The following is a 14340-nucleotide window of genomic DNA, read 5'->3' as shown; positions in this document are numbered from 1 at the left end:
AGCCTCTCTAGGAGTCTCCTGGGAGGAAACGAGACCAGAAAATACAGGAGAAGCTTCCGTGCGGCCTCTCTAGGAATCTCCTGGGAGGAAACGGGGCCAGAAAAGGCAGGGAGAAGCTTCCGTGGAGCCTCTCTAGGAGTCTCCTGGGAGGAAACAGGACCAGAAAAGGCGGGGAGAAGCCTCCGTGGGGCCTCTCTAGGAATCTCCTGGGAGGAAACAGGGCTGGAAAAGGCAGGGAGAAGCCTCGTGGGGCCTCTCTAGGAATCTCCTGGGAGGAAACGGGGCCAGAAAAGGCGGGGAGAAGCTTCCATGGAGCCTCTCTAGGAGTCTCCTGGAGGAAACGGGACCAGAAAAGGCGGGGAGAAGCCTCCGTGGGGCCTCTCTAGGAATCTCCTGGGAGGAAACGGGACCAGAAAAGACAGGGAGAAGCTTCCGTGGGGCCTCTCTAGGAATCTCCTGGGAGGAAACGGGGCCAGAAAAGGCAGGGAGAAGCTTCCGTGGAGCCTCTCTAGAGTCTCCTGGGAGGAAACGGGACCAGAAAAGACGGGGAGAAGCCTCCGTGGGGCCTCTCTAGGAATCTCCTGGGAGGAAACAGGGCTGGAAAAGGCAGGGAGAAGCCTCCGTGGGGCCTCTCTAGGAATCTCCTGGAGGAAACAGGGCCTCCACCCTCCCTGTGGTTTTCCCAATCGCACACATTATTTGCTTTTACATTGATTCCTATGGACAAATTGCTTCTTCTTACAAACATTTCTACTTAAAAACCGGTCACGGAACGAATTAAGTTGTAAGTAGAGGTACCACTCTATATGCCGCACTTCTGCGAGGACTCAGGGCGGCTTACAACATATCGAAATAAACTATATACAATATAAAATATCCTGCATTGCAGTGGCATCCTTCAGTCTCGAAAGACGATGGTATCATGAACTGAATTCCCCAGAGCATGAAGCCTGGGTAGATAATATAAATATATAAACATCCAATTAACTAACTGATTCTAAAAAAAAAACCCCTGGTACCATTAAAAATCACTCATTCCCATTCGAACAACAGGCATACATCACATTCGTTGGCCAGGGGCTAAAGTCTAGTGGACCCAAGCCTGGTGGCATAGATGGGTTTTCAAGTTCTTACGGAAGCCGAGGAGGGTGGGGGCAGTACGAATCTCTGGGGAGAGCTGATTGCAGAGGGCCGCCCCCCCCCCCCCCCGAAGAGAAGGCCCCGCCAAATGACATTGTAGTTGACAGGACCAGGAGAAACCCGACTCTGTGGGACCTAACCGGTTGCTGGAACTCATCCGGCAGAAGGGCTGTCCCACAAGTAATCTGGCCCGATGCCCTGTACCGTGTTTCCCCGAAAGTAAGACAGTGTCTTACTTTCTTTTTATCCCCAAAAGCCCCACTATGTCTTACTTTCGGGGTATGTCTTATATTGTTAAAGGGGCACTGACAGCTAAAAAAACTGTGTAAAATGTGTTTTTTTAGTGTATATGCATTTTACCTTCTGTGACGGGCGGGGGGGGGGAGGTTTCTTTGGAGTAGGGACGTGCCCAAGTAAATTTGCAGAGGCGGCCAGTGACAAGTGCAGGGGACGGCGCGGCGACGTATGGAGAGGGGGGACGGTGCGGACGTGGGCAGGAGGCGTCGCGCAGCTAGATGAGAGGGAGGCGGCAATACCCCCCGTGTTTCCCCGAAAGTAAGACATATGTCTTACTTTCGGGGTACGGCTTATATTAGCCGACCCCCCTGAAACCCCCGATACGTCTTACAATCGGGGTGTCTTACTATCGGGGAAACAGGGTAGAGCTTTATAGGTCATCACCAACACTTCGAATTGCATCCGGAAACCTATTGGCAGCCAATGCAGCCTGCGGAGTGCAGGAGACATGGACATGCCTAGGAAGGCAAAATGACCGCTGCATTTTGCACGATTTGTAGTTTCCGAACGCTCTTCCAAAGGTAGCCCCAATGTTGAGAGCATGGGTAGAAATCACAGAGCTGGCACAATCCTCACGAGGCCTGACTTTTGACTTCCAGACTGCAAGAGATCCTGGAGATGGGGGAAGACATGGAGATTGACATACCCCATATATGGCTGTACTTGGCAGAGATTATCACCCCTATTTTGAGAGAAGGCGGGATTCCATGGAGGAGCTCTTCAGGTAAGCTGAGCGACAGCCCTGCGCTTTGTCCCAAAGGGACTTCTTCGATGGTTGTCGTTTTTAAAAAAGTTTTCTCATCTAAAAGGTTTTGCTTCTTATCCAAGAAGCTTCTTCAGTTCTGAGTGAATGTTGGGGAATTTAGAAATGTTAGAAGTTAGAACTGATGAAGCTTCTTGGATAAGAAGCAAATCCTTTAAAAAACAACCACCAAGGAAGTCCCAATCTGCCTTTGGGGCAATCGTGATCTGGATCATTGAGAATCTCCATAAATGGTCCTAGAATGTAAGATTTGTATTAACTGAATAATTTCAAAAAAGTAAAACAAGAATATAAAACTGTCTGTCTGTCTGTCTATCTATCTATCTATTTATTTATTTATCTATCTATCTATCTATCTATCTATCTATCTATCTATCTATCTATCTATCTATCATCCCTCTCATTATGTATCATATCAAGCTATATTATCTCTCTCTATCTCTTATCTATCTTTCTGTCTGTCTGTCTGTCTATCTTTATCTTATCTATCTTATATCATCTATCATCTATATACATTGCTCAGAAAAAAATAAAAGGGAACACTTAAACAACACAATATAACTCCGAGTAAATAAAACGTCTGTGAAATCAAACTGTCCACTTAGGAAGCAACACTGATTGACCATCAATTTCACATGTTGTCAGCACATTCAGCTTTGTACAGAACAAAGTATATTCAGTGAGAATATTTCATTCATTCAGATCTAGGATGGGTTCTTCGAGTGTTCCCTTTATTTTTTTTGAGCAGTATATAAGATGAATAACCCCAGTAATTAATATGTCGATAGAAAGAGCCGTGAGAAAATCCAATGGGGGTAAAGTATTAATATATCAATTAATGATGTAACGTTTTAACAATTTATATGTGTTTTGTTTTGCTTTTTTGCTTTTTTTGTATTGTTTCTAATGTTTTAAAAAAAGAGAATCTCCATAAACACTCCTGTGTTTTGTGCTCTTGCTTCCTGTTCGTTGCATGACCTTCTTTCCCCCTTTATTTTTTTCAGGGAGATCGCCAAGCCCCTAGTCCCTATTGGCAAGGCCACAACTCTATTAGTGGAAATCCTGGGCCTACTTTGCAAAGGAATGGTATGTTTCCCCTGCTAGCAGCCATCTGCTTAAGTGGCCTCTGTGAAGACCGTTGTGGGTCACGTGTTCGCTTAGCGTGTTCGCTTAGCACCGTCATGCGTCCCTGTCATTGCGTCGCCTAGGAAGGAGAAGCCCATTTAGATGAATCACCTTCTAGGATGCTCCGTATTTTGCAGTTTTTGGTTCACTCGATCGAAAACGACATCTAACTCCTATCTTTCCACATCGAGACAAGAGCTGGGAGCTCGGAGCAGGTGGTTTGGTGGGAGTTGATAGCAGGGCCTTCTCGGTGGATGATAGACAGGTAGCCCTTGACTTTAGGACCACTATTGGGGTCAGAGGGGTTTTTTTCTTTGCAAAAAGTTTTTTATTTTTTCCAGACTATCCACACATCAATCCATATTCCTATACATGTTACAGTATACTTATACTTTATATTTTTTAATCAGTCATTTGTTATTCTTAATATATAAAACAATTCATTTCAGGTGTATTTTCCTAAGATTATTGTGCTTATAAATTAATATATATATATATAGATCTAATTTTGTCTTCTGGGATATCCAGTAATTAATATCAAAAAATCTTCCCCCAAATAAACCGCTATCATCTTGATTCATCATGGTAATTCTCTTTCTAGTACCTTTTATTATTAAGCCAAATTTGCTTATTCACCTTTTATTAATCATAATTTATCATTAGTTCCCCCCCCCCCCCCCGTTAGTTTATCCTAAGCAAATACCCTATAAAACACTTCTCATTTGTATAGTTTTCCTAAACCACCAATATACTTCTCATATCAGTCTTCATTATTTTATTTTATTTTATTTTTTTATTTTATCGACCAGTATTCCAAATGTTTTAATATAGTCCACTTGCATCTATAAATTATCTCATTTGTAACTTAATCACAAGAAATTTTGATTTTGATTCATCGTGGTAATTTTCTTTCTAGTACCTTTTAATATTAAGCCAAATTTGCTTATTCACCTTTTATTAATCATAATTTATCATAAGTTCCCTCCCCCTTAGTTTATCCTAAGCAAATACCCTATAAAACACTTTTTATTTGTATAGTTTTCCTAAACCACCATTATACTTCTCATATCAGTCTTCATTATTTTATCGACCAGCATTATACTTCTCATATCAGTCCTCATTATTTTATCGACCAAATGTTTTAGTATAGTCCTTGGATCTATAAATGATCTCATTTGTAACTTAATCCTTAATCACAAGGAATTTTGATTTAAACTCTGGGGTCAGAGTTTTTGTTTGACAACTTGGCAACTTTAAGACTTGTGGACTTTAACTCGCAGAATTCTCCAGTTGAAGTCCACAAGTCTTAAAAGTTGCCAAGTTTGAGGACCTCTGCATTAAGATTCATTAAACAAATGATGGTGAATTAAAACCTACCTGTATTCTACCTGTCCTTCTAGAATTAAGAGAAGAAACCCACCTATGGTACTTTAGACCTTATATATAGATGCTGTTTGGAGTCTATTGCCCCAAATACACAATACAAAATCCACTGCATTTCAGGTTTGTGCATGTATTGGGTGTAAAGTTATGGTGTCTTTTTCAGTGTAGGCTTCGTGTCCTTTCTTGAGGCCGCACGCAAAATGATGCAAAGATTTTCTCTCTTCTCTTTAGAGCCACAAAAAAGCTGGAACATTATGGAGAGAAGGTGGACTGAGTTGGAAAGAATTCCTGCCGGAGAACCAGGATATTAATAAATTCATCACAGAGCAGGTAAGGAGAAAAATGTTGGGTAATAAGGTTGATGTTAGAAACAGAGAAAACTGACGGCAGAAAAAGACCTCCAGTCTGCCCTTATACTATTTCCTGTATTTTATCTTAGAATGAATATATGTTTATCCCAGGCATGTTTAAATTCAATTACTGTGGATTTACCAACCACGTCTGCTGGAAGTTTGTTCCAAGGATCTACTACTCTTTCAGTAAAATAATATTGTCTCCTGTTGTTTCTTCCCTAATAAAGATGTATTTTATTTTTTTTAAAGGATAAAAAAAGCACCTTAGGGACCATCATCACCTTGATTGACTGAGAACCTCCATGGATATCCAGCGGTGCCTCTCATTTCTTCTCCTAACCAGATTTGCTCCCGTTTTGTTTCTATTTCCAGAAAGTCGAATATACCATGGGCGATAGTTCAGATGCTCCTAGTCGGAAAGAGCTCACCTCTGAAGAACTCTGCAGACAACTAGATAAGCTATTAAAAGAAAATGCCAATAACCAAAGAATATATGATTGGATAGAGGTGAGGAATTCTTTGCGATAGGAGTTTGTAGGCGGCTTTATTGCTATTCTCCTCATCTCTCCTATTTCCTTCTCTTAGTAGTATCTTACGATTTAGTACTTGTTTGCATCTTATGATTAATGAATGCAACTATGATTGTGATCTATATGACCCATCGTTCTGTTTGTGTGTACACTGAGAGTTTATGCACCAGAGACTAGAGACACTTAACCAGTAAATAATTTATTTTTCCATGGGGGAGGCAGAGTGGGAAGGACGGGCAGAATCAACTACAGTGTCAGGGTTCCAAATAGCATCCAAAACTAAATCAGAGTCCGGGGCAAAGTATTCTTCAAAAGTTCCAATTTATTAACAGAGCCATGTTGGCACATCCGGGAGAAACCCGAATCTCAAGTCTGTTGGAGTTTCTCCATCCAGTTCAAGCCCTTGTCCCCACATTCCTAAGTCCATCACGTTGACCAATATTCACCTGCCTACTTGGTAGAAACTCCCATCTCCGTCCGTGCAGGTGCAGGAGTGCAAAGACAAACGATGACCTTGACAATCTAGAAGGGATTTGTTATGGCTACATGCAGACGTCCCTCGTGCGATTGCCTCTCCCAAATCCCCACAGCAAAGAATACATTTTATATGGCATAAAGTGTAGCAGGCCAAAAAAACCCCTCAATTAAAATGGCTTTGGCCTGACATACACATAGTGTGTTGATCCAGGGCACGGCACAGCCATAACACAAACATATGGCAGTTCAAACCAGCCCTTATAATGCTCCAAATCTCCCCCAAACAAACCTCTGGTTGCAATTATTCCAGTGCAGCGCTGTCTGCACCAAGGCTGCGTGGCAGTAAATCCCAAATTTATTTAGCAAAACAAGAAGCAACCAAAGAGTTCAGGGGGCAAAAAATACAGATAATCACTCCAGAATGCCACACAGGAAGGCAAGGATTCTTGACAAGTTCAAACATTGGCACACAACACTTTAGGAACTCAGTGTTTGTTCCCGACAAAGGCCCCTCCCAACTGCCCCTCCTTTAAACTCCATCCCCAGGTCTGCCTTGTTAAGGGAGTCGGTGCCTTGCCTTCCTTGTAAAGCCACGCAACCCATGTTGCTTTCTTCTCTGTTCTTCCCTCCGGGCCCTAGGATGATGAAGGGGTGGGCCTTGGTCTTCATCTGCACCCCCTCTCCCTTGTTCTACCTCTCCCCTGCTCTGCCCAGCCTGCCTTTCCCCAATTTCCTTTACACCCAACGAAGCCACTCTCCCGCGCTCTGTCAGCTATTTGTCTTCCCTCTCAGATTCAGACTCTGATGGGAGGCATGACAGATAATCCTTGACACAGCCATTTGGATACTGACCATTCAGAGTTGCAATGGCACTGAAAAGGGTGACTTTTTCGCACTCAATGACCATTGCAGCCTCCCCCGTGGTCACGTGATCAAAATTCTGGCATTTGGGAACTGATTCATATTCACAACAACTGGGGTCATGTGATTACTGTTTTGTAATCTTCCCATCTAGTTTCCAATAAGCTTATTTATTTATTTTATTTATTCATTTGTCCAATACACAAATACATAGGAAGAAAAATAGACATGTAGTAATATATATATAAGGGTAAAGTGAACTTAGAGGAGAGGATATATGAAAGGAAGAGAATATATATGATAAGTGAGAGAAAGGAAAGACAATTGGACAGGGGACGAAAGGCACACCGGTGCACTTATGTACTTTTAAATCAATGGGGAGAAGCAAATTCACATAACGACCTGCACGGTTCATTTAACAACGGCAGTGATTACTCTTCACAACTTCAGCAAACCAGAGAGAGATACAGAGAGCGTCCAGTGGGGCAAAACCCACTGGACAATGGTCTTAAGGAGCAACCAACATTTTTGACCTCCATTTGGCCATACGTTGAGGACTCGTTGTAACCTCTGCCGTTTTAACTTGGAACAATTTCCTAAATGAACTTGTTCTGAGTTAAGGACTTCTGACCACTAATTTTTGAGCATTTCTCTCTCTCTTTCTCTCCTGCAGGTAAACCTGAGCGAACAACAGGTCTCCTCCATTATGTTTATCAGGGCCCTGATGATGTCAGTGTGCCATTCCGCCGTAGTCTGTAAGCCTTTACTGTTATGAAAGGGCAGGTGGGTGGGGGTTTTGGGAGGAGGCACATATTCTGGGGGGTCCCATGCAGCACAATTGGTTAAATTACAGAGGAGCAGCCCCCCTGTCCATCCCTCAGTTTTTCCGAACTTCCGGTTCGCCTGTTGGGGTGGGTTTTTTCTCTGTCACAGGCTTCAGTGTGGTGGGTTGGGCCTGCAGACGTGCCCCCCCTGCTGACCCCCCCGGCACCTCATTTTAGGCTCAGTTGGCCTCCCTCAAGCCTCCAGAAACGGCCTATTCCCAGGCTTCTGGGAGGCCCGTTTTTCACCTTCCCAGAGCCTCCCTGGCAACCAAAACGGGCCACGTGGAGTCTCTTGTGACGGGGGGGGGGGGGGGGGCGGTGGTGGCGTGGTTGGGCCAGATGAAAGTCAGCTGGTTGGTGTGCGCGTTTTGCGCAGTGGGGATGACCTAGGACAGTGACGGTGAGCCTTTTTTGGTCCGCGTGCCAAAATGAGGTTGGTGTGTGTGTGTTCTAGCATGCGTGCCCGTGCCCACACACCTTCCCTGACCACCACCCCCATTTGTACACACACACACACCGCCTCTGCACATACTCACAATCCCCCCGCGTCCCCACGCATGCGTACCTGCCTCACTGAAGCCTGGGACGTGAAAAAATGGCCAAATGGGCAAACCGGAAGTTCAGAAAAAATCACACTTCCGGTTTGCCCGTTGTGCTGTTTTTTGCACTTTGGAGGGTTCAGGGAAGTTTCCTGAAAGCCCCGGATTGCCAACCCCACACCCCCCCCCCAAAAAAAAAAAACCCCAGCCCACGGGGCAGATCAGAAATTGGGAAAATGTACTCCCGGTTTGCCCGCTGTGCTGTTTTATGCACTCTGGAGCGTTCCTGGAATGCTAAAAACAGCCCACGGGCAAATCGGAAGTTGGGAAAATGCACTCCCGTTTTGCCCGTTGTGCTGTTTTTTGCACTCCAGACGCTTCATGGAAGCTTCCCTGCACAACGAACAGAGTGGAAGTGTGTTTTCTGAACTTCCGGTTTGTCCATTGGGTGGCTTTTTTTGCATTCCGGGACTTCAGAGAAGCTTCAATGCAGTGTCCCGGAGGGCGAAATGGCTTTTTCCAAGACTGGCTAGGATGTGGATGAATGCTGGAGTTGACATAGGCCAGTGAGGGTGAACCTACAGCGAGGGTGCCACAGGTGGAACGCGGAGCCGTATCTGCTGGAACGTGAGCCGTTGCCCTAGCTCAGCTCCAACGTGCATGTGTATAACAACCAGCTGATTTTTACCTCGCACGGAGACTCTGGGAGGGCGTTTTTGGCCTCCAGAGGACCTCCGGGGGCTGGGGGAAAGCAGTTTTAGCCATCTCCAGGCAGTGAATTATGGGTATGGGCACACACACATGCACAATAGCCCACACCCACGCTCTTTTGGCACCCGAGGAAAAAAAGGTCCACCATCACTGACATAGGCTAATTATTATTATTACTATTATTATTATTACTATTACTATTATTATTATTACTATTATTATTATTACTATTATTATTATTATTATTAATTGGATTTGTATGCCGCCCCTCTCCGCAGACTCGGGGCGGCTAACAACAGCAGTAAAACAGTACAACAAAATCCAATACTAAAAAAGCAGTTAAAACCCATTATATAAAGACCAATCATACATACAAACATACCATACATAAAATTGTAAAGGCCTAGGGGGAAGTGTATCTCAGTTCCCCCATGCCTGGCGGCAGAGGTGGGTTTTAAGCAGCTTACGAAAGGCAAGGAGGGTGGGGGCAATTCTAATCTCTGGGGGGAGTTGGTTCCAGAGGGTTGGGGCCACCACAGAGAAGGCTCTTCCATGTCTTCCATGACCTCCGATATAGCTCTGTGTGCCACCTGTGGCACCTGTGCCATAAATTCGCCATCACGGACATCATCATCATCATCATCATCATTATTATTATTATTATTATTATCATTATTATCATTATTATCATCATCATCATCATCATTATTTATTAGACTTGTATGCTGCCCCTCTCCGGAGACTCGGACCTAGGGCAACAGTTTGTGTGCCTGTAGGGATGGCTTCGCGCGCCACGTGTGGCACGCGTGCCATAGGTTTGCCACCACAGGAATAGACTGTTCTCATAGCAGGCATGTTGAGGACTGGGACCCCGTGACCCCCCCAGGATCCTATTAGAAGCAAAGGGAGGTCTGTGGGGAAGGGGTTGCGAATGTTGCTAGTGTTGTCCTTGGGGGCTAGGCAGAAAACTTGTCCACTGTCCATTCATTTGTTCAGCTGACCTCTCCCTTTCTCCCTCTGCTGCAGTCGAAAATCCTTACCAGATGGACAATCTTGTCATTAAGAGCCGAGCCAAGCTGCTGCAGAAATACTTGAGCGATGAAGATAAGGAGCTCCAGGCCCTTTACGCTTTACAAGCCCTCGTGGTGAAGCTGGACCAGCCAGCAAGTAAGTCTTCTACTCCGTGGCACAAAATGATCTTAAGCGGGACAGGGAGTAAATAGCAATACCATTTACACTTATATACTGCTTCACAGTGCTTTACAGCCCTCTCTAAGTGGTTTACAGACAGTAAGCATATTTTCCCCAATAATCTGGCTCCTGATTTTACCGACCTCGGAAGGATGGAAGGCTGAGTCAACCTGGAGCCTACTGAGATTTGATCTGCCAAACTGCTGGCAGCCGGTGATCGGCAGAAGTAGAAGTTATCACATTCTAACCACTGTGCCACCAACTTCCGCGTTCGGAGGCTGCTGGGAAGGCCCCACAGCCCGGCTGTGACCTTTTAAAACAGCCGGGCAGCTTCCCAGCAGCCTCCCGAAGCCGAACGCCAAACCTGAACTTCCTCGTTCGGCGGCTGCTGGGAAGCCGCGCGGCTGTTTTAAAAGGTCACAGCCGGGCTGGGGGGCTTCCCAGCAGCCTCCCGAACCCGGAAGTTCAGGTTTGGCGTTCATAACACGAAAAAAGTTCGTAAGAAGAGGCAATTTTTTTCTGAACCCCGGGTTCGTACCTCGAGTTGTTCGTAAGACGAGGGGTTCGTATCTTGAGGTACCACTGTATTGCCTACAATTTCTGTCCCTAAGCAAGATGGCTGTTAAGTGAGTTTCGCCCCATTTTACAACCTCTCTTGCCACAGTTGTTGACGGAATCACTGCAGTTGTTGTATTAGTAATCCGACAGTTATGTGAATCTTGCTTCCCTGTTGACTTTGCTTGTCAGAAGGTCACAAAAGGTGATCACGTGTCCTCGGGATACAGCGAAGGTCATAAATACGAACCAGTTGCTAGGAATTTTAATTTTGATCACATTATTTTATTTATTTATTTGTCTGTCTGTCTGTCTGTCTATCTATCTATCCAACTGTCTGTCTGTCTGTCTGTCTATCTATCCAACTGTCTGTCTGTCTATCTGTCCGTCCGTCCATCCATCTATCTATCTATCCAACTGTCTGTCTGTCTGTCTATCTATCTATCTATCTATCTATCTATCTATCTATCTATCTATCTATCTATCTATCTATCTATCCAACTGTCTGTCTGTCTGTCTGTCTATCCGTCCGTCTGTCTGTCTGTGTCTGTCTATCTATCTAATCTATCTATAATCTATCTAATCTATCTATCTATTTATTTGACTTCTATGCTGCCCAATCCTGAAGGACTCAGGGCATCCTACAACAGTATAAAAATTACAAAGGCAATAAAAAGAAGTCAATTATAACAACAAAACTATAAAATCTTAATTAAAAACCATAGTCCCATTAACATGCATACATAACATTCATACAAATGGCCATGAAAGTTGTTAAAATTCATGGGCCCCAGGCCTGTCGGCAGAGCCAGGCCTTGGTGGCCTTATGAAAAACCAACAGGGTGGGAGCAGTATGGTCATAAGTCATTTTTTTCGATGCCATTGTAACTTTGAACAATCATTAAACGAACTGTTGTAACTCAAGGATTCCCTGACCTTGACTAAAATCCAGCACATCACTGAAATCATTACCCTGTTTCCCCTAAAATAAGACATCCCCTGATAATAAGCCCAATCGGGCTTTTGAGTGCATGGCAATATGGCCAAGCGCTTATTTCAGGGTTTTAAAAAAAAATACGCATAGCTAGAGGTATAACAAGCAGGAAGAGGGAGATTATGATCCCCTTATATAGAGCGCTGGTGAGACCACATTTGGAATACTGTGTTCAGTTCTGGAGACCTCACCTACAAAAAGATATTGACAAAATTGAACGGGTCCAAAGATGGGCTACAAGAATGGTGGAAGGTCTTAAGCATAAAACGTATCAGGAAAGACTTCATGAACTCAATCTGTATAGTCTGGAGGACAGAAGGGAAAGGGGGGACATGATCGAAACATTTAAATATGTTAAAGGGTTAAATAAGGTTCAGGAGGGAAGTGTTTTTAATAGGAAAGTGAACACAAGAACAAGGGGACACAATCTGAAGTTAGTTGGGGGAAAGATCAGAAGCAACGTGAGAAAATATTATTTTACTGAAAGAGTAGTAGATCCTTGGAACAAACTTCCAGCAGACGTGGTTGGTAAATCCACAGTAACTGAATTTAAACATGCCTGGGATATACATATATCCATTGTAAGATAAAATACAGGAAATAGTATAAGGGCAGACTAGATGGACCATGAGGTCTTTTTCTGCCATCAGTCTTCTATGTTTCTATAAGACAGGTCTTATTTTCGAGGAAACACGGTAGTTGCTTAGGTGAAGAGGAAACGGAAGAAGAAAATTCCCCCAGTGCTTCGATGTTGCTCTTTTCAAAACCATCAAACCTCAATATGCCTTTCAAAAATGCCATGTTTCCATTTTTTCCCCCCTAAACCTCGTCCCCCAACAAGCTAGTTAGCAAACGAGGGCCTTTAAGCAGAACAAGAAAGCTTCAATAGAGGGATAAATTGGTTTCGATACCTTAGGAACCAGCTGCACGCTCCTCCACTTGATCATGTATTCAGATAGCAGGATTTTGATATTTTTGGTACGAGACACATGTGCCTGATTATAATGGAGGGGGAAATTATAGACCTAGAGAAGCAGCCTTTGATCAGCGCCAACAGAAAGGAGTCTGAAATTATCAGGCCTGAAGGCTAAATTTTGAAGACGTTCTGGCAGATGGTTTGCGAAAAAGACACACGCACTCACACACACACAGAGCTCAAAAAAATAAAGGGAACACTCAAAAGAACACATCCTAGATCTGAATGAATGAAATGACAATTGGTGGGCCACTGTGTGACACAGAATGCTGGACTCGATGGGCTTTGGCCCGATTCAGCATGGCTCTTCTTATTTATTTATTCATTCATTCATTCATTCATTCATCAGATTTGTATGCCGCCCCTCTCCGTAGACTTGGGGCGGCTAACAACAATAAGACAATGTAAACAAATCTAATATTTAAGTTAATTTAAAAACTCCTATTTAAGGAACCAATCATACATACTGACATACCATGCATGAATTTTATAAGCCTAGGGGGAAGGGAAAGTCTCAGTTCCCCCATGCCTGACAACAGAGGTGGGTTTTAAGGAGCTTACGAAAGGCAAGGAGGGTGGGGGCAACTCTGATATCTGGGGGGAGTTGGTTCCAAAGGGTCGGGGCCGCCACAGAGAAGGCTCTTTCCCCTGGGTCCCGCCAAACGACATTGTTTAGTTGACGGGACCCGGAGAAGGCCAACTCTGTGGGACCTAACCGGTCGCTGGGATTTGTGCGGCAGAAGTTACGTCATAACTTTCTGACTACCGGTATCAGGGGTCAGCAGGCCAAGGGTCCCTCCCGAGCTGACCTGCCTTCTCCTTGCTTTCCAGATCTCCTCCGAATGTTCTTCGATGCCTTGTACGACGAGGACGTCATTAAAGAGGACGCCTTCTACAAGTGGGAGTCAAGCAAGGACCCAGCTGAGCAGCAAGGGAAAGGTGTTGCCCTCAAGTCGGTCACAGCCTTTTACACTTGGTTGCGTGAAGCTGAGGACGAATCCGACAACAATTGAGCGGCCCACAAGAGGGGAGGGCGGCGGGGGAGGACCGAGCCTGCCCTGCTGCCCCGGACCCTCCTCGGAGCCTGGACTCCCTTGGGTGCTGGCGTGGGAAAACGAGACAAGCAGGGCTGACCTCTGCCAATTTTTCTCCTGCCTGCCCTCATAAAGACTTTTTTTTTTTCCTTTTCTTTCCCTTTTATTTTTCCTTTTATTTTTTTTTTGGTTGGGATTTTTTTTTCTCCTTTTTTTTTTTTTTGGTTTTCGTTTTAACAGCCTGTATTGGTTTGTGTCTGACGATAATAAATTGATGCTCAAGGAGGTAGGTGTTGCTGTGGGCGCTCCGCTCAAATCCCACCCACCCCCCCTCGGGCACGCGCCTGGGCGCCTGAATGATTTTCCTGAGCGGGGCAACCCCCAATTCTGGTGAAAAAGGCACCCCGAAACACATGTCTTTGATGGAAGGGGGTGGGTAGCCAACCCAATGCCTACACTCCTGCCATCTTTCTCTCTCTCTCCCCCCCTCTCTCCTACCCCCCTCCTTCTCCCACTTTATGGCTGAAATATAGAGATTATATAAATATATATATATAAAAAAAATATAAATATAGACTTATTAAATC

General features: G+C 44.6%; 1 protein-coding gene across 1 annotated transcript in view; it reads left to right on the top strand.

Moving 5' to 3' along the window:
- Positions 1 to 14038, top strand: part of EIF4G1 (eukaryotic translation initiation factor 4 gamma 1) — a 174690-nt gene extending 160652 nt beyond the window's left edge. Inside the window, 8 exon segments of the mRNA XM_070753741.1 lie at positions 2037 to 2143; positions 2146 to 2161; positions 3205 to 3286; positions 4940 to 5038; positions 5434 to 5568; positions 7603 to 7684; positions 10030 to 10170; positions 13551 to 14038. Of these exon segments, the coding sequence (XP_070609842.1) occupies positions 2037 to 2143; positions 2146 to 2161; positions 3205 to 3286; positions 4940 to 5038; positions 5434 to 5568; positions 7603 to 7684; positions 10030 to 10170; positions 13551 to 13732 (844 nt within the window). The 3' untranslated portion in view covers positions 13733 to 14038.
- Positions 14039 to 14340: the final 302 nt, after the last annotated feature.

The sequence above is a fragment of the Erythrolamprus reginae genome, chromosome 5 (genome assembly GCF_031021105.1).
Source record: "Erythrolamprus reginae isolate rEryReg1 chromosome 5, rEryReg1.hap1, whole genome shotgun sequence".
In the NCBI taxonomy this organism is placed as follows: Eukaryota; Metazoa; Chordata; class Lepidosauria; order Squamata; family Dipsadidae; genus Erythrolamprus; species Erythrolamprus reginae.
Note: the sequence above shows the minus strand (reverse complement) of the source record. Positions and strands in the feature narration are given on the sequence as shown.